At 48.5% G+C, this 20,558-nt stretch overlaps 1 protein-coding gene across 1 annotated transcript in view; it reads left to right on the forward strand.

The window, feature by feature from the left end:
* Rin3 (Ras and Rab interactor 3) overlaps nucleotides 1-20,558 on the forward strand; it is a 111,104-nt gene that overhangs the window by 16,675 nt on the left and 73,871 nt on the right. The window contains exon 2 of the mRNA XM_059278985.1: nucleotides 13,618-13,825. Coding sequence (XP_059134968.1) covers nucleotides 13,618-13,825 — 208 coding nt within the window. The remainder of the gene's footprint in view (nucleotides 1-13,617; nucleotides 13,826-20,558) is intronic.

Genomic DNA, 20,558 nt, shown 5'->3' on the forward strand with positions numbered 1-20,558 from the left:
CATTTATAGTTGCTTCCTCTGTAGATCAAGTACGGATGGATATGGCCAGTTGCCTATAATGTCGATGTGTCTTTATACATCATTCTTTTTTCCTCCTTCACCTCTGCTCTGCGCTGGGCCAAGGTCGTAGACATCCTCAGCGCCAAAACACAGACTGGGAAGGAGAGGGGATCCGCATGGGTGGGGTGTGACACCTTCACTGTTTGATTGTTTTCCCATTTTCCTCAACTGTGAATCATGCCACAGGAAACACATTTGCGTTCCTGAGAGAGCTCTTTGAGGTAGGTTCTAAAAGAAAAATGGCCTACCGTAGATACGCTTAGCCCAAAGAGGGCCGAGCTCTGTGAGTGGGACTGTATGGTGCTGCTCAGCCACACATGGGGACTTCTCCTAAGGAGAACTTGGCTTTCTTGGAGTTTCCAGCCACCTTTGTTATATCCCTAACCCACAGTGTAGTCGCATGATTCAAAATCAGAAAGGACAGCAGGATGACATGGAAGATCCTCCATCTGTCCCCTCTGGGCACCTCTTGGCCACCTTTCTCTCTGTCCTTGCACAGGTATCCTGAGATCATCCTGATATGAGTGTGTAGCACACATGCCCAGGGCTTGTCCCTGCCATAGGGACTTGGGTCCTGTGCCTTTGAGGTTTTTAACTTCAGTCCTAGCCAATACATGGATCACTGAATCCTGCCTTCTCCATACCTTCTCCATATCTAGTGACGTTTCTGGGTGTCTCTTTTGGGTGGGTGCAGGATGCCAGCTGCCCTTTGTTTTAAAGATTTATTTTATTTTTAGGTGTGTGTGTATGTGTGTGTCTGTGTCTGTGTGTGTGTCTGTATGTAGGTACATGCACATGTGAGTGCTGGTGCATAAAGTCCAAAAGAGGTATCAGGTTCCCTGGAACTGGAGTTACGGCTGGTTGTGAGCCACCCAGTGTGGGTACTTGGAACAAAACTCAGGTTCTCTGCAAGAGCAGCGCATGTTTTAATAACTGAGCCATCTCTCCAGCCTGCTGGCTGCAATGCTTACTTCAATAATATTATGCTTAGCCTAGAATTGGACGTCCATAGCAGAGCTGTATCAATATAATGGATGGGTGGATGGATCGGTGGGTGGTACCAATATTATTGGGTGTTGCTTTCGCTGAAGCACAGCGTCAAGCTCTTAGAACCAGTATATAAAGTGCTCAGGCTCCCACCCCCACTTAAATACATGTGCAGAGAGGCAAAGGCAGGAGCTATCACGTGCAAAGGCCACCCAGCTGGGACTCTTTCTGCAGGCTTCCTGGTTTTCAAGCTCACATCCTCAGCAAGTTAGTTTGTTGTGATTTTGGTACACGCTAAGGCCATCTAGGAATAGGGAATCTTAGTTGAGATAATACTTCTCTTTAGTTACTTTTCTATTGCCATGACAAAACACCATGACCAAGGCAACTATAGAAGAACGTGTTTATTGGAGGATGTGAGTCTGTGGCAGGCAGGCAGGCATGATGCTAGAGCAGCACCTGAGAGCTTACATCTTATTCCCAAATTGGAGGCAAAGAAAGAGTGCTAACTGGGAATGGCATGGGCTTTTGAAACCTCAAAGCCCACCCCCAGTTTCATACCTCCTCTAACAAAGCCACGCCTCTTAATCCTTCCCAAATGGTTCTACCAACTGGAGACCAAGCATTCAAATATGAGCCTATAGGAGCCATTCTCATTAAAACCACCACAGCCTCCATCAGATTGGCCTGTAGACAAGTCTGTGTGGCATTTTGTAAACAGACATTTCTCTCCCGATTGCGTATTCCCAAATACCTGGCAGCTGCTTCCCAAATAATTGACTCAGAGACTTAATATAAACTATAAATGTTCAGTCAATAGCTCAGGCTTATTACTAACTAGCTCTTACATTTTAATTTAACCCATATTCCTTATTTATGCTCTGCCACATGGCAGTACCTTTATTAGCATGGCATGTTCATCTCCTGCTCCCTCTGCATCTGGCTGGTGACTCCTGACTCCACCCTTCTTCTTCCCATCATCCTTAGTTTGGTTGCCCTGCCTATACTTCCTGCCTGGGTACTGGCCAATCAGTGCTTTATTAAACCAGTTTGAGTGACAAATCTTTGTAGTATACAAGAGGATTATTCCACAGCAGCATTTTGTTGATCAGTGATTAATATGGGAAGCCCCAGCCCACTATGGGTGGTGCCACCCCTGGGTATTTGGGTCTGGGGTGTACCTGAAGTTTTCCTGTGTCCCACCTGGCTTGCAGTCAGGACAAATCTCTCTCACCCACCAGTCCCATAGCTGCTCGGACCTAAATAAGTAAACACACAGAAGCTTATATTAATTAAAACTGCTCTGCCATTAGCTTAGGCTTACCACTGACTAGCTCTTACACTTAAACTCAGCCCATTTTGTTAATCTATATGTTGCCACGTGTTCCATGGATTTACCTGTGTGCCATTACATGCTGCTCCCTGGATGGCGGGCTGATGTCTCCTGACTCAGCCTTCCTCTTTCCAGAATTCTCCTTGTCTGTTTATCCTGCCTATACTTCCTGCCTGGCTACTAGCCAATCAGCTTTTTATTTATCAGCCAATCAGAGCAACACATTCACAGCATATAGAAAGACATTCCCCCATCACTGGGGTATGTAAGACAGCAGGCTGAGCAAGCCAGGGAGAGCAAGCCAGTATGCAAGCAGCTTTCCTCCATGGCTTCTGCCTCTGCTCCTAGTTTAGTTCCTGCCCTGACTTCCCTCTATGATGGGCTGTAATCTGGACCTGTAAGTCAGATAAACCATTTCCTCCCCCAAGTTGGCTTTGGTCAGCATTTTATCACAGCAATAGAAAGCAAATAAGAGCATACCCTAGGTACCAAGCAACACAGCCCTGGTCATACCGATGGCCAAGAACTGGCACAATCACCTGCAAACTGGGACCCCATGGGAGTAGACAGTCCCATCTAAGACTCGGGGAGTGGGGGCAGGGTAGTAGGCTGGGCCTGCTCAGGTCAGACATTAGCAGGAAGGAATCCTGTGATCCAGAGGAAGTACTGAGGGAAGACAGAAGGACTCAAATCAGGTGGGTGTCTAGGGCCCAAGGTAAAGAGAAAGCAGCCAGGGATGGAGACATAGAGGACATGGCACAGTGAGCAGGTCAGAGCATCTGAGAAGCAGGTTTAGGGCTGGTCTATCGTAGAGGAGGCTGCTATCAGAAGAGCCTTAGCAATGCCTCTGCGGCCTCTGTGGGGCCCATGTGTGTGTGTGTGTGTGTGTGTGTGTGTGTGTGTGTGTGTGTATGTATGTGTGTATGGGGGGGCGGTGAGTGTAACACTGGAACCCATGGTAGATTCAGGAAGACAGGGCTGGAAACTGGGCTGTGACTATTGACTCAGGAGAGACGAAGGCCTCTGTAGGCAGACACAGAAAGCATGAAGGCTTCTGACTTGCCAGACCCCTTGATGTGGGCTGTGACGTACGGCCTGAGGTGACCTGGTCTGCTCTCATTATTTCCGGGGGCCGGAAGACCTGCTTGAGCTGACTTCCCTTCTAAGAGGCTGTGGGCAGCCTGCAGAACTGGCCAGTGCTGGGCAAAACTGTGGAGGGCCTATCTTACCATACAAGGCTTTCAATGTTAGGAAAAGGAGAAATCCATGAAACATGGGTTCTGGTCACTGCCTGTGGGTACTGGCCTGGACCTCCAACATTCATTTCACCCTGGAAATGGGCTGCAGGTGTCTGTGGAACATGGGTGAAAGAGGTCTGAAGCCAGCTACTTCTCCTCTATCCCACAGGCCCCTGAGCTCTGCTATTGGTCCTGCTTCTCTGCAGCCTGGGCCAGACGAGGAAAGAGGCAGCAGCTGGGGCTGAGTTGTGCACACTCAGGGGAAAGGATCTGGCAGAAGAGATGAGGCTGGCCTCCTGCCTTTTCTGTGCTGTCTTCTGGGACAGGGCCAGCCCAGCTAGAAAGAGAAGCCTTCAGAGGCACACAGCCAAGGGTCAGATGAGTCATAGAGACAGGGAATTTGTGGGGCTGGAAGGACCTTTAGTCTTTGGCCTGAGAGAGAGGCCCAGTCAGTATATAGAGCAGCAGGCACAGCTGTTCTCCCATATGGAGCACCCCACAGACATCACTAGTTGATCCCCCACGTTCTTGCTCTGTAGTGCCCTCAGCATAACTTTCTGAGTATTGCCAAGCAGCTGGGGTTCATGTGGGGAAATTCAACCTACCCAACCCTCTCATTTTCCTGAAGAGGCTGCTGAATTGAGAGATGGGGGAGGAGAGGTGCCTGGTCCATGATCAGACTCCTTGCCCACTGCCATCCCTGTTCTGCCAACAACAGCATTTGTTATGAACTCCTCAACTCGTGAGTCCTTGTCTCCCTTCATTTCTACGGTCTAACTCCACCCTCAGACAAGTTAATCTGCTACAATTTCTCCAATTATTGATCTGTACAAAACTGATGCTTGCTACCTTAGGTCTTATTAACAAGAGTTAACTGGATAGGATGCAGTCTGTCCATATAAAGCAATGCTGTCTGTCCATAAGAAACAAAAGGTTGCTAGAAAAGCCCTGATAGGCTCCACCAGTCACCACAGCATTGCGGGTGGACCTCGAGAGTGTTCTGCAAAGTGGAAGAAACTAAACAGTGCCCAGGTCCACTTACAGGAAATACCCAAACTAGTCGAGTCTGTAAAGAGAGAGCAAATGAGTGGTAGTTGGTGATGGGGGATGGGGACTGACCAGTGGCTAACATGTTCTAAGACTAGTTGTGGTGATGGCTGAACAGCTGTGACAATATTAAAAACCATGAAGTCAGATACTCTTAGAACTATTTCAAAAGTGACGGCTTGGTCAGCATATTTCTAGAGGTGATGTGTGCCAGCGTGTGGCTTGGTGTCTGTCTGGAAGAAACAGTGACAGATGTTCCTACTGAGTGCTTCTTGGCAAAGGGACTGTTCAGCCTGGCTGGTACAGATCCTAGAGAAGGAGGTGCTGTGGGATGGTCTTTCTGTACGCTGTGAGTATGTGTTGTTACCATTGGTTAGCAAAGAAGCTGCTGTGGCCTATGGCAAGACAGAATAGAGCCAGGCGGGGAATCCAAGCAGAGATATAGGCAGAAGGAAGGCGGAGTCGAGAGAGACACTGAGCACTGCTGGGGATTAATGGGGGGGGGGGCAAGATGTAATGGAACACAGGTAACGCCACAAAGCCATGTGGCAAAACACAGATTAATAGAAATGTGTTGAATTAAGTTGTAAGAGCTAGTTAATGATAAGCCAAACTCATATAAGCCTCTGTGTGTTTACTTGAGACTGAACGGCTGCAGGACCAGGAAGGACACAGGAAAACTTCTGTTTACAGGGATGTGTACATTTTGTCATCACAAAGTTGACGGGGGTGCTATATAGGGGCAAGAGGTTGTCACCACAGCCCTGCAAAGTCCAGAAAAAAAGCAAGAGTCTCTCAATGAATCTAGAGCTCACCATTTGGCTAGACTGGCTGGCCAACCAGCCCTGATCCTCAGCACTAGGATTAGATGCACATTGCCACAGCCAGCTCAATCCTTGTGTTTACAGCAAATACTTTATCAACTGAGCCATCTCCCCAGCCCTCCCCCTGCCCGCCTCTGTCCTAGTAGGACTTACTCCCCAGCCCTCCCTATTGTCACTGAGTCTCAATTCCCTCCTGACACTGGTTGGAGGGCCTCATCTCAATAGCAGTAGCTATTTGCTCTGTCAGTGATGGACTGAACTCTTGGCTCTGCTGTCTCTTTTAGTTCTTACCTCACCACTAAGGTAGGTGGCATGATCTCCCTGTTTTACCAAAGACATAAGGCTCACAGGGTGCAGTGGCCCCAGAATGAGGCTCTATCCTTTCCGAGACTATAACCTGCCTTATGCTATTGTGAACGTCCTAAATCCAGGCTTTCGGGTCTGATGACCTTCAGTATCAGCTGCTGCTCTTTGCCCAAAGTCCTGTAGCTGCCACAGGAAAGCAGAACAGTTCCCAATGGCCTGCATGGGCTTCTGCTATGATGTCCTAGAGATGGCTGCCCAAGCTGCTCCCTAAAAATGCCTGGACCCCAAGTCTCTGGGTGGCCGTAGACTGCCCCAGGGTGAGCTCTCCAATTCCTTCCTAACATGGATGTGCAGGCTTCTGAACTGACTTCGAAGCTCTGAGAAGGCAGCGCACAGATGTCTTCTGCATGGAAACCAAGCATTGCTGCTGAGATTGAGCTGCCCGGGAAGGTAGTCAGACTCTGTCCCCCTCCATCAGATGGGGTGAAGGGCTTATGCTGGCAGAAGGAAAAGGCTTGGGTTCCTCAGACTACTTTCCCCAGCACCTCAGAGAAGGGTGCAAGCACATGGACTCTTTTGTTATTTCAAACAAATGTTTGAGCACAGGGCTGGTGAGATGGCTTAGCAGGTAAAACACTCTGCTGCCAAGCCTGACAGGCCTGCCTTTGACCACCAGGACCCACGTGGGAAAAGGAAAGAACCAACCAGCCTCTCACAAGTTACCCTCTGACCTCCATACTACTGTAGCACCTGGGCTCCACAGCCACACATAATAAATAAACGTAATTTAAAAGTTAGAACTATTCCAAGTCCAGAGAAACCTACAGAAAACTCAGCGATGCCCTGTGTAGCTACAATCCAGCTTGTGACATCCATTGTGTTACCACATCTGCCTTGAGTCTTCTTTTTTAGTAATCTTAGAACTCTGGTCAAAGTGAGCACCTTCACACCCCCACCCCCTACCCCCGCTGCCAGGGAACACCCTCACCTTCCTACTGGGGAGCACCCTCACCCACATTGGTGAACTGTGGCCACAGAGGAGACATACAGCTGTCGTGAATGCTTTGGGACTCAGTACTTTGCTTATTGCTCTCCATGTTCTGGTGTTTTCGTTTGTTTGATTTTAGGACTTTCTCTTTGGGCTTCATCCCAGACTCCTGGGGTAGCTGCAGGAACAGAACAAAGAATTCCTGTGGCAGCTCCTCTCTCATCGATGTGAACACTCTGTCTCCCTCCTCCTCCCTCTTCTTTTCCCCTGACTCAGTAGAACATGAAGTTTCAGGCCTTGTTTTTGTTGTTGTTTGGTTTGGTTTTGCTTTATAGAGCTCAGTGACTTATTCTCAGAGCTGAGGACGTATGTCCCTTTCACCTCTGCCCCAGGGATGAAATGGGAAATGAGCACCAGGTACACAGTCTTTGTGCACTGGGGAGGGGGGTGGTGTCAGTTGCCTTGTGATAGCTGAAGATTGCTGGAAGTTTATCTTATAGAGTTATAGATTTATCTTATAGATTGGCACTTTTTGAGGGATACACATGGTGTGTGTAGGTGTGGTACATATAAGCAGGTGATGTGTGCATCCATGCATGCTAATATGGCGACCAGAGGTTGATGCTGGATGTCTTTGTCCATCATTCACTACCTTATTTTTTGAGACTGATCTGTCACCGAACCTGGAGCTTGCCATTTTGGCTAGATGGCTGACTAGCCAGCTCCAAGGATCCTCCCACGTCTGCCCCTCCCCCCAGCACTAGATTACAGACACATGCTCTCACACTTGTCTTTTGTATGTGTGCTGGGGATCTGAGCTCAGGTCCCCCTGCTTGCACAAAAAGCACGTTACCTACAGCCAGCATCCCACCCTGGAATCTGCTTTCTCCCATTTTTTTAATTGGTACATACTGCAGCAGTGGTGGCCTTTGTCACCATCTCCAGCAAAGGAGGTGCTGGGAAATGTGACAGCGTCTCACGTCTCAGATCTGACAGATTGTCATGTGAGGGGGCACAACCTTCCACTCCAGGGTACGTCCCCCCCCCCCATGCTTGCCTAGCTTTTAGGTCCTGAGAAATGGTCCTCCTTAGCTGCTGTCTGTTTTCTTCACAGTAAGTGAGGCACAGTGGGCATGAGGAAGGGGTGGATCTGGGAGGGATGAACAGGCAAGTGACCGAAAAGTGTAGGTACTTCTGGGAGAAGCACGTGTGACCACCAACGTTGTTACCTAGCAAGAGCTAGCTGAACTGTTCCAATGGGCCAGACTTCACCAACCCCATGGAGCAGATGAGAAAACCATGGGTTTAAAATGATTTTCATCGTAGAAGCAATGTGTAATCATTATAATGATTTGAGCCACCCCCTGCATGTCTCGGAACTGTCTATAATGATGCCTTGCATGGCCGTCTGCAAATTATTCCTTGTGCATATTTATATGTCTCTGTATGTATCTGTTCCCAAATAAGATTTAAAAAAAAAAAGATTATTGAATTTTCTTTGCCAGCTACTATAAAGATATGCAAATGTGGAACTTTAAAAAAAATCACCTTTTTCTCAAGTTAAAGATTTTAACGTATTAAAAAAAACAAACCTCTTTTTATTGCATTGATGACTTAATTATTTATTGCATGTGGGGTTATGTGTACTATGAGGTACTTGTGGAGGTCAGAGGACAAGTTGTAAGAGTCAGTTCTCTCCTTCCACCGTGTGGGTCCTGGGGATCAAACACAGATCTTCAGGCTTGGCAGCAAGCCCTTTTACTCACTGAGCCATCTCATTGACCCAGTTTTGGGAACTAGTGCAATGGTTAGAAACAGATTCCAGAGCCTGACCCCAGGCTGTCTCATCTTAGGACCTTTAACTTGATCCCACCTGCAAAGACCCTTTCTCCAAGTCTCCTATATGGGCACTGGGATTGAGATTTAGACTCTCTTTGAGGCACTCAGCTCAGCCTTGTGCAGCAGGTGTGAGGGTCACAGAGAGTTCACCTCACCTCTGTGAAGCTCTTCCTGCCTTCTTTCTCTGCGGAGTCCTGTGCAGAGTGTCCGGGCCTTGCCAGAAGTCATGATGATAGGTGGGGTGACATGGCTTATTTCCTAGACCTTCCATCTCTCAAACCCTCCACTTTCTGTCCAAGTCTACACAAGAGGTCTCAGTTCTCCCAGTAACGCTTCCAGGAGCTCACCAGGCAGCCAAAGCCTCTGGCTCTTGGCCAGGAAACTTCTGCGGTCTCCTCCAGGCGGGTGGTAGCCAGCCAGCACCCAGGCTGCTACCCCACTGCTCTGTCTTCTTCCCACTTAAGTTCATTAGGCCTGTGACAGAGCCCATTCCTTCTTTCCAGAGCTGCTCAGAACATCCTGGAGAAGCTGGGTGCTGAGGTACACTGTGCACTTCTTGGGCAGCTGACCACAGGCACACAGAGGCAGCAGAGTGTTCCTGGACAGCTGTGGGAGGGGAAGGCTATGAGGCCACTAGAGCCATTGCTTGAGCCGCACACTGGAGGAGCATCTGTCTTGGAGGGCTTCTCTTTGTAGCAGAGCTCCTTTGTAACCCCTGGCCTAGTTCCTTCATGCTGTCAACTCCATTCATGATGGGCCCGTCACTGTCACATGTCACGCCTGCTTGCTTCTTTATCTACAGTCAAAGATCTCAGGGTACAGCGGCCTCAGCATCTGCTGTCAGGAGGGAGGGCGTGGGTGTCAGAGTCTCTGCTCTGCCAACCGATGACAGGCGCTGTGCCAAGAGGGTTCAGCCACCACCACTGACAGCAGGAGTCACAGCCACAGGCAAAGCTCAGAGTGGGCTGGCTCAGCATGTGCGATCACACCTCCTGCCTGTTCCCTGTGGACAGTTGAGAACTCAGGTTTCCCTGTGTCATCTGTCTCTAGCTTGGTTATGACAGATACCGTGTGGCTTTGTCCCTTGGTTCCTGTCACTCTTCCAACCTAGTATGAAGTCCACACCTCCCTGAGGCCTTGGTTTCTCCAACTTCTATACCTTGCCAGGAGACAAGGACTGTGGCCTTTGACATCTTACAGAGTCCTCTAGGCAAAAAAAAGGGCTCCAAGCCAGCCTCTGTCATGTTCACACTCAGCATGGACCCCGAGGGACCTCAAGGAGCTGACTTTCTGGAAAGCATCTTTGGAGCCCATGTTGGGCTGACCTATGGTGCTTGTCACTGCCAGCTGTGTGGACCACCCTGGCCTTGCCTCTTCATCCACCAGCTGCACTTAGGGCATTCGCAGAGTCCTCCCTGGGGTTTCCTTGGTCAAGAAACTCAGATTCTCTTGGCAGATGTGTCTGTGTTCATGCCAGGCTGCATGTTTCCTGGACACTCGAACTCATGGGTTGCCACCAGGGCCAGAAGTCTCGGACACAAGACAGCAGCACACAGAGGTGAGCACCGTTCACACCAGTCAAACGTGCCGGACGGAAGTCCTCATATGAAGTCTGCACACAGTAGGGGATTGCAGCAGGAAGAGAAGAATGGTGGCTGGAGAGTCGAAGGATAGGCACACAATAGCTAGCCCTGCTGAATTACAGGAAACACTGGGCTAAATCTTCAACAGACTGCATCAGATCGGCACAGTCATCCTGCCCAGCAAAGGCATTTTTTTAACGGTAATTAAACTGAAGCCCAGAGAGGTAAGATAATGAGCCTAAAGCCACACAGCGTGAATTTAGATCCAGGCTTCTGGTACAGCAATCAGGCTTCATTTGAATAGGCTTCACAGGATGTGAAGAATTTTATCTTAGTTTCCTGAAGAAGTAAAATTGAATGTTAAACATGCAGAAGAGCAGATTTTGTAGTGAACAGTCATATCTACCACTTACCCTTAATGTTTTTCCCTGTTTGTGTTATTACATGCCTTCATCTATCTGAAAGTTCCCTTTGTTTTTGTGCATTCCAGAGGAAGTTCTAGCCCTCCCTGAATATGTTAGCATATGGGTTGTTAACTACAGAGTTCAGTAGACGACCGCTCTCTACTGCTTTAGTATAAAATGGATGTGAGCAAAGTAAACAAACACACGGATGGAAGTATGCACCGTTTGAACTTCGCATTGACTCGTGGGATCTGTTTTCTTTGCCTGTGGCTTTGATGTAGTGTGGGCATTCGTGATTCACCCATGTGGCTATTCATCAGTGGGTCTCTTATTGCTAGCTGTTCCCTTGTGTGGGGAGCCCAGCCTCTTCATCCTCCTTCCATCGATGGGTCCCTGGGCCAGTTTGGAGTTATTGTAAGTCAAGCTCCTGTGGCCATTTCCTTACCCATCCTTTTACAGATGTGGGCTTTCATTCCTTTGGGGAACATACTGAGGAATGGGACCTGCCATGGAGACCATGTGTTCAGGTTGTAACAACTTGCCCTGTAACTTTCCAAAGTGGTTGTATCAATGTACATTTATACAAGCAAATCTGAGAGCCTTCTGGTTCCTGAGCCATCCTCAGCAAAAGTGGTGGGGGCGGTTCTTATTTCAGTCAATCTTCTGGTTGCACCATGGTGTCACCTTGTGGTTTTAATTTGCATGTCCCTAATAACTAAGGATTCTTAGCACCTTTTCACCTGCTTATTGACCCATGCATGTTGCCTTTGGAGAATTTGTTCAGCTCTTTTGACTTCCCTTTTTCAATTGACTTGCCTGTCACTCATGAAGTATGTATTTTGCAAATATTTCCCTTCAGATTGATGGGCAGAGGTGTGTGCATGTGTCTGTGTGCACATGCGTAGATGCACGTGTCTGTGGAGGGCAGAGGACAAACTCGGGTGTTCTTCAGACACCTTCCAACTTGTTTTTGGAGACAAAATGTAGTTTGAATAAGAATGGCTCCCATGGGCTCATATATTTGTCATGCTTAGTCATTATGGATTGGCACTACTTGAAAAGAATTAGGAGGTGTGGTCTTGTTGGAGTGGGTGTGGCCTTGTTGGAGGTTGGAGGAAATGTAACTGGGGGTGAGATTTGAGGTTTCAAAAGCCCAAGCCAGGCCCAGTGCCCGTCTCTTCCTGCTGCCTGTGAATTCACATGTAGGGTGCTCAGCTACTTCAACACCATGTCTGCCTGCATGCTGCCATGCTCCCTGCCTCGGTGACAGTAGACTGGGCCTCTGAAACTATAAGCCAGCCCCAATTAAATGCTTTCCTTCATGAGAGTTGCTGTGGTCATGGTGTCTCATCACAGCAATAGCAACCCTAAGACACTAGATCTCTCACTGGCCTAGAACTTGCCAAGGAAGCTAGGCTGCCTGGTGAGGAAGCCCCAGACATCCACCTGTCTCTACCTCCTCAGTACTGGGATTGCAAGTGTGTGCCACCATGCCCAGCTTTTTATGTGGATTCTGGGTATCAAACTCAGATCTCATGCTTGCCTGGCAAATACTTTACCTCTAGTCACCCCAGACCCGGGTAGAAGTTTTCAACTCTAATTCAACATTTTTTTTTTAATACAGTAGTTGTTTTTGACATCTTGTCTCATATCTCTGCTTATCAGCTGCAGTGAGTCAAGAGGCCTGTGGGAACTATAGGCAGACAGGCAGTTCAAACAGGAGACTGGAGAAAGATATGTAGGTTCTATGGGGGGTAATGGACAGCTGCCTTTCAGGGGGTCCTTTCAGGATGAGAATGCCTTGAATAATAGGGCATGGGCCTGAATTCTTTAGGAAGTGGGAGCCACAGAAGCTTTTGGAGCAGGGATGCACAGGGTTAGGACCTTGTGACTCAAGCCAGAGTCTGGAACAGTTTCCACTTGGTCACCCGAAAGCAGCAGCCTACAACTCATGATGCAGAGAGGAACATGGGGGAGAGGGAGTGGAGCCGCCTTGGTAGGTCTGCAAAGATCCCAGGCTTAGGAAGCCCAAGGTCTGGTCTAGGGAACAGGGTTCAAAGGCTCCTCCCCTCAGCACTGGGCCTCTGGGGGAGTTGCTTGAATACTCAGAGCCAAGGCTCCCAGTGACTACAGAACTCCTGGGGTCCCCTTCCTCCTCTAACTTCACCTTCCAAATTCACCCCTGTCACCTGCCCCCATCCCTGAAGTTCCTCCTGGACATCTCTCCCCCGGACACCTGCAGTTTTCAGTCTAAAGTGACTGTGTACTGGGGTCCTCCTTGGCCTTCCACCCCCCCCCCCCGCCCTTCCCCTGCAGTTCTGCTGTCCAGTCTACCCCACCCACTACCTCCTTTCCATCTGAAATGCAAATGCCTGGATGGTTTGTGGGGTCTCTCTCTCTCTCTCTCTCTCTCTCTCTCTCTCTCTCTCTCTCTCTCTCTCCCTCCCTCACCATTTTGTACACTGTGGTCACCTGGGCCTAGAATGCTCTCAGCCTATATTTTCAGTATGGACCAGTCCCTCTTAACCCAGTGACCAATGTGTAGCAAGTCATATTGGATGGTGCAGGTCTCTTTCATTCATGGTGGTAACTACATGGGCATGGACAGGTCAAAATGGAGCTAGCTGTATACAAGCCATTTGTACATCTCATAGCCTGCCAGTTGTTCCTCAATTAAAAGGTTTCAAAACCCTTCTTCGAGGATCTACTCAGATGCTGCTATGCTTCCTTGAGTCCACCTGGGCTGAAACTAGCCAGTGTGTCCACTCTACTCCTATTATTATTAGTCCCTTTTTGCACTTTAGCTGGCTGTTTCTGTGTGTGTCTTACTAGCTGTAATAATACATGCCTTAGGTGGAGACTTATCTGTTGATATCATTCCCCAAAAGGGCCCTGGCTACATAGATGTTAAATGAGCAAATGGGGTCAATTCAATCCCTACTTGTTGTCCATCCTCCCATGGCCCTCCGAGGGATGCACTGACCATTTGATTCTATATCCTGTCTCAGTCCTGTTTCAGATGCTGGCAAAGGAGAGGGAGAAGAAGACGAAGAGAAAGATGGCATGAGGCTTGGTTTGCCAACCACCTCAAAGAACTGCATCCCACGCCGGGGCATCAGTGTCCTGGAGAAGCTGGTGAAGACCTGCCCTGTGTGGCTGCAGCTAGGGCTAAGCCAGGCAGAGGCTGCCAGGATCCTGCAGCGGGAGAGCGCTGGGGTAAGTCAGCTCTGTCCACTCCAGTGAAGCAGGTATAGGTGTGAAGAGCTCAGGATGCACCATAGTTCATCAGCAGATGCTCTGGAGTCAGGCTTTGGGGTGGACAAATGGCCCTAGGTTTCTGGGACTCATTTTTGTTTCTTTGAAATGGAAGCTTTAATATCTCCTCTTCATGTTCTGTTCCCAGTACATGGGAAGAGAGAGTGAACAGTAGATGGTGGATGGGTGAGTGGATGGGTGAGTGGATGGGTGGGTGGATGGGCGGGTGGGTGGATGGATGGGTGGGTGGATGGGTGGGTGGGTGGGTGGGTGAGTGGATGAGTGAATGCATTAGTGGATGGATGGGCAGATGGGTGGGTGGATGGGTGGATAGGAGCATGAATAGATGAGATGATGGCTGAACAGACAGAGATGACCAGATGACAGTTGATAGAATGAGTCAGAGCACCTCCCCTGCTCCTGTCACCCCCACACATTTTCTCAAATGCTATTCCCTTTTGAAAACAGCATGTAATTTGTTTTAATTATAAAAGTGATCCATATATGCATTCGTTATTTTTTAAAAAAAAAACAAGCTGGACAGAAATGAACAAAATTGTCAGAAGTAAAATGTCTAATGAAGGCTTTTTCCACCTACTCAAGGCCAACTCACTCCCCAGAAGGCATTTTAAAAAGTTAAGGCAAAATACACATCACATCACATAACATCACATAAAAACAGACATTTAAAGTGTACCACAGGCATTTAGTATGCTGTGTATTAGTATGCAGCTACTGCCTCCATCTGGTTCTGAGACATTCTCTTCAGCTCAAAAGACAGCCCTGTCTCCATTAAGCAGTGCCCATCCACTCCCCCCCCCCCCCGTCCACTCCAGGACCCACTATGCTTCCACAATCATTCTGACAGAGACCAATGTTGTATCCTTTTAGTCATCTTCCAGACAGTGTCCCATACCCTAGCAGCCATATTCCCCAAAGATTCACTGTGCCCGAGGCTCTCTCCCACTGTCTTCTCAGGAATGAGCCATGACCCCTAACTACCTAAGGCAACTATTGCTGCAAACAGAGGGGAGTTTCTGTCCACTAGTAACTCCCAAATACCCAGCAGCCACTTCCCAAATTACCACACAGAGGCTTATATTAATTATAAAAGCTTGGCCAGGGGTTGAGGATTTAGCTCAGTGTTATAGTGCTTGCCTAGCAAGTGCAAGGCCCTGGGTTCGGTTCTCAGCTCTGGGGGAAAAAAGCTTGGCCAGTAGCTCAGGCTTATTACTAACTCTTACCCTTAAATTAACCCATATTTCTGTTTATGCTCATGGCTTGTTACCTCATTTTTATATGTCCTGCTTGCCCAGCAGTAACTGGCTGGTGTCTCTGCTGATTCCACCTTCCTTCTTCCCATCATCCTCAGTTTGGCTTTCCCACCTAACTTCTGCCCAGCTACCTGCCTGTCAGCTTTTATTAACCAATGAGAGTGATACATATTTATAGTATAGAAAAGGTTTGTTCCGTAGCATATTGCTACTACATCCCAGGAGCCAGGGACAGAGTAGCTTCCTAGCTGTTCTCATCTGGGTGTGGCTTGTGGCACTTCTCTGTCTCCTGGGAGTCATCCTCCATCTAGAACTTGGGGCTCAGATTCTCCCACCCCCAAATATATTAGATCCACAGAGCTGTCATTTGTGCCTGAAAACTGGGAAGACTGGAATCCAGGGGACCTCTAGCCAAGTCCCAGCCACCCTGCCACGAGGTGTAGAGCCCAGCCAGCCTACCCCAGCCCATAGGTTAGCCTGAGTGTCCATAGATGCCTCTTTTCCCACAGGGGTGCACAGCAGGAAGCAGGGGGCAGGGAGATGCCATGGCCCAGAAAACAAACCCACTGTTTATTCCTCTCTCTAAAAGTTTCTAGTCCTTCAGTGACTGGGGCCCACACAGTAGGAACCCCTAGCAGCCTGTACCTTCCCCTGTGAGACAGGATTCACTCCTCCATTCTTGTGAGGAGGCAGCTTAAAGGTGGGTCAAGGAGGAAGTTGGTGCCTAGTGTATTATTCGTTGCTTTTCTGTTGCTGTAACAACAGAAAAGCACTGTGATGGGTCCAGAGGAATAAGAGTCTGTCATGGAGGAGAAGCAGCAGGCATGGCTACTGGAGTAGCCAGCTAAGAGTTAACATCTTGACCCACAAGCACAGAAGCAGAAAGAACAACCTAGACATAGGTAAAACTTGTTACTCTCAAAGCCCACCCCAGTGGCATACTTCCTCTAGCAAGGCCCCGCCTCCTGAACCTACCCAAACAATACCATCAAGTGGGGACCAAGTATTCAAATGCCTGACACTGTGGAGGGACATTTATCATTCAGACCACCACAGCTAGCCATCAGGAAGGGTATGTCTAGGATGTGTGAAGGAGGGTCTAATCATTGAGTAGTAAGGAACAGATTCACCCCACCCCACCCCACCCCCAGTCTCTGGAAGAATACTGATGGGAGTCATACCACAAACTGGGGCAATAGAAGTTGTGATCTTGTCAGAAGAATTTCTGTGGCTAGAGTTAGGCTCAGTGGTAGTGTGAATGCCGTGTTCAGCAAGCAACCCCGTTTCCCCCATACCATCCTTTCTTCAAAAAGCATAGAAACTTGACAACTTCCCAGGCCCCTAAGAGCAGAGATGGTTCTGTTTGGGTTGTTTGTGAGCGCCGTCCCTGTGCTATCCAGATGTCACCTTGTCATTAGCAGGCTTTGCTTTTATCCTATTTCAAAAGCCATGAGGAGACCTGAGTTGTTTCTTCAGTGCCAGCCTTTTGGAACCATTGGTGTCCAGAAAAGAGTCCTCAAGAAGCCACAGAAAGCGAAAGAGGCTGGCAAAGGTTATATACACTGACTGAATCCCCCTGGAAAGTAGTGTGGAGCATACGCCTCAGGGCTCTGTCACCTGACGGTCTGGGAGCTTTGTGCTGTTCATCAGTCTATTACTATTACATGGGTTTGACAGTTCATTTTCCCATCCTTTCTCTCTGCCTGTTCTGGGAGAACAATCACCTGCCAAGAACAGCCCCGAGGTCAAGAGATGTGGAGCTGGCTACAAGAGGCAGGGCTAGAGTCTAGAAGTCTAGGAAAAGCCCAGTGCTGCGTGGGCAGCAAGGCTGCTAGCCCTGGGGAGTGAGGTCACCTGCCTCAGGTTATGAGGCTAGTGAGTGGTGGACCCAAGTCCAGGCCTACCTGGAGCAGAGTGGGGACTAGACCAGCAAAGGAGAAACAGGAAGGAAGCAAACACAGTCACCCTCATATCTCCATATGGCATCTGCACATTAACCATGGATGGAAAATGTTGGCGGGGACAGTTGCATCTGCACTGAACAGTACAGACTCTAAATGATACAGCCTAACTCCCGTTTGCACAGCATTGGGCTGGCTCAGAGTTGACAAAAGATCCCAGGAGGTTTTGAGACTAGAGGAGGATGTGAGCAGGTTGTATAGATTCAGGTGTCTTAGCTGAGGACAGGGATGTGTTCTGAAAGGTGATCACTAGGCTATTTTATCATTGTTGAGCCAACGTCCTATAACATACTTACACAAGCTAAGATGGCCACTTGCCAATATTATCTGAACCTTGTAGCCATTTCTGTCAGCTAGACATAATCAGCATCCCTCTTTCCAGGTGAGGAAGTTGAGGTACAGAGATGTTGCCTAAAGTCACACAGCTAGGAGAGTGGGGCTGGAGAATATAGCTCAGTGAGTTCCAGGCCAGCCTGGACCACCATGTAAGACTATTCCAGAGAAAAAAGAAAGAGAGGCACATGGTGTGATGTTCAAAGATGCTGGGAAAGCCGTTTGCTGCACAATATGCTTCCCACAGAACCAGTGCGATGATGTCATTATTTTGAAAAGCACAGACACCATGGGTGGTCCCTGCTTTAAGACAGCCCAGAGACCTCCTGGGTCCACCTCCTGAAGCATTGTGAGAGGCAGCCTTTGTCATGCCTAGAGCCAGCTCTCAGTGTCTGTGTGACCTTGGCCACATCTACTTCCTTCCTCAGGACCTGCTTCTACTCCCAGCAGCCTCTTCTCTGATAAGGACTTGGGAACACTGTGGCCCTTTTTAAAAGAAAAAAAAAAAAAATCATATGTATCCAGCAACAGAAAGTTGCCTTTATTTCTTCTGCACTCAGGCTGGTTTGTTGTTTTAGTTAGCATGGTTTTGGAGTTATGGAAAAGTTGCAAGCCCAGAACAGAGAGTGCCCTGTACCCTGAGAACAGAGCATGCCCTGTGCCCACCCACGTGCAGGCCCTGCCGTTGACAGCAGCTAACCAACACTTGCCACAGTTACTGTACCAGTCCTGGCACATCAGTGCCAGCTAAAGCCTGGGCTTGCTTTTGCCTGATGTCCTCTGTCTGCCCCAGGACCCTCTCCAGGACACATATGCCATGCAGTCATCATAGCTCCTTTGACTCCTCTTGGTGGGGACAGTTAGTGAGATTTGAAGAGGACAGATGGGGCATTTAGCAGAATGTCCTTCATTGGAGTTTGTCTAGTGGTTAAGCATGAGTTGACAAGTCTCGGTGGAGTAACAGAGGCAAAGCTGGGGCCAACTCATCATTCAAAGGTTCTGTGTTAGTCATGATTTTTGCTGCTGTGATGAATTCCTGAGAATTAAAAACCAATTAAAAGCTGAAGGACTTACATGGGCTCATGGTTTGAGAGATCTAAGTTTGTATTTGGTTAACATTGCTGTAGACCTGAAGTGATGCTGAATGGCATGACAGAGAGCCAATGATGAGCAAAGCCCATCACCCTATGGTAGGCAGGAAGTAACAGAGCAAAGCCAATCACCTCATGGTGGACAGGAAGTGATGGAGCAACGTCTATCACCTCATGGTGGACAGGAAGTGATGGAGCAAAGCTTATCAATTCATGGTGGACAGGAAGTGATGGAGCAAAGCTTATCAATTCATGGTGGACAGGAAGTGATGGAGCAAAGCTTATCAATTCATGGTGGACAGGAAGTGATGGAGCAATGTCTATCACCTCATGGTGGACAGGAAGTGATTGAGCAAGGCTTATCAATTCCTGGTGGACAGGAAGTGATGGAGCAAATTCTATCAACTCAAAGTGGGCAGGAAGTGACAGAGCAAAGCCTATCACCTCATGGTAGACAGAACACACATAGCCAAACAGGAAGGACCTAGGGCCATATAAGGACCCACCCCCAAATGACCTATGTCCTTTAGCCAAACCACATCTCCTAAGGTTTCCAGAGCTCTGAATTAGCACACTAAGTCAGAGACCTTGGCTTCAAGTCTTCAACACATGAATCTGTAGGGGACATTTCCTATTCAAACCACAACAGGTGCTAAATAGCAATGCAATTCGTCCTGGCGGCATTGGCTTTGCCTGCCCAGTTTGTGACATCTCTCCACCTCAACCTCATTCTTGCCCTCCTCTTTCCCTAATCTTTAGAAGGAAAGTCGCTCTGCTGTAAGGAGGGGCATTACACCCTGCCTCCTGGATAACAGGCTCCAGAGACATTAGAGTTCTGCATAAGATTCATCTCTTTCCCCTTGTCTGCTTAATCATGCCCATCAATATGTAATCCTAAGACTAGTTTTATACTTTGGGTGCAAACTAATTTTCAACCTTGTGTGTGTACCCCTGCTATGGGGGCCAAAGGTCAGCCTCAGGTGTTGTTTATCAGGTTGGTATTTATTTATTGAGAGTCTCATAGAACCTGGTCTCATTGTATCTTCAATAAGAAGGCAAGGCTCGGCTGGGTGGCAATGGCACACACCTTTAATCCTAGCACTTAGAAGGCAGAGCCAGGCAGATCTCTGTGAGTTTGAGGCCAGCCTGGTCTATAGAGAGAGATCCAGGACAGGCACCAAAACTACACAGAGAAACCCTGACTCGAAAAAACAAAAAATAAAAGAAGGCAAGGCTAGCTGGCCAGTGAACCCCAGAGATCCTCTGCTTGTGTCTGTCTCCTCAGCACTGGGATTTGGTGTGTGCCACCACCTTTTGCAAGGGTTCTGGGGAGCAAATTCAGGTCCTAATGCCTTGATGGCTTGCAAGACAGGTGTTTTACCCACTAAGCTATCTCCCTGGATCCTAATATGCAATTCTGTGGAAAGCTGTCCACAGAAGTCTCTCACGTGGATTGTGATGGTTAGCTTTTGTCAGCCTGACACGATCTAGGGTCATCTGGGAAAGGGAATCTCAGTTGAGAAAATGGCTCCATCAGATTAGCTTATAGGCAAGTCCGAGGGGCATTTTCTTGTTGATGACTACTATGGGAGGGCCTAGGCCACTGTGGGTGATGCCACCTCTAGGCAGGAGGCCCTAGGTTGTATAAAAAAGCAAGCAGAACATGCTTGTGAGCAGTATTACTCCACGGTCTCTGCTTTGGTTCCTGAGTCCAGTTTACAACCTCAGTTCCTGCCATGACTTCCCTCAATAATGGACTGTGAGCGGTAAGATGAAATAAACTCTTTCCTCCCCAAGATACTGTGGGTCTCAGTGTTTGTCGCAGCAATAGAAAGCAAACAAGGACATGGCTCTTGTGTCCCTTGGACCCCAGCACTCCACAATCGTGAGTACAGGTGTCCTTGCCTGCTTTCTGTTGGAGCACTTCCTTATTTTCTGGCCATACAAGATGCTGTTATCTTGTACACCCTCTGCCTCAGCCCAGGGACCAGCCACATCCTGTGTCTCCAAGGACTTCTGCTTCCTTTGATTAAGG

The sequence above is a fragment of the Peromyscus eremicus genome, chromosome 14 (genome assembly GCF_949786415.1).
Source record: "Peromyscus eremicus chromosome 14, PerEre_H2_v1, whole genome shotgun sequence".
In the NCBI taxonomy this organism is placed as follows: Eukaryota; Metazoa; Chordata; class Mammalia; order Rodentia; family Cricetidae; genus Peromyscus; species Peromyscus eremicus.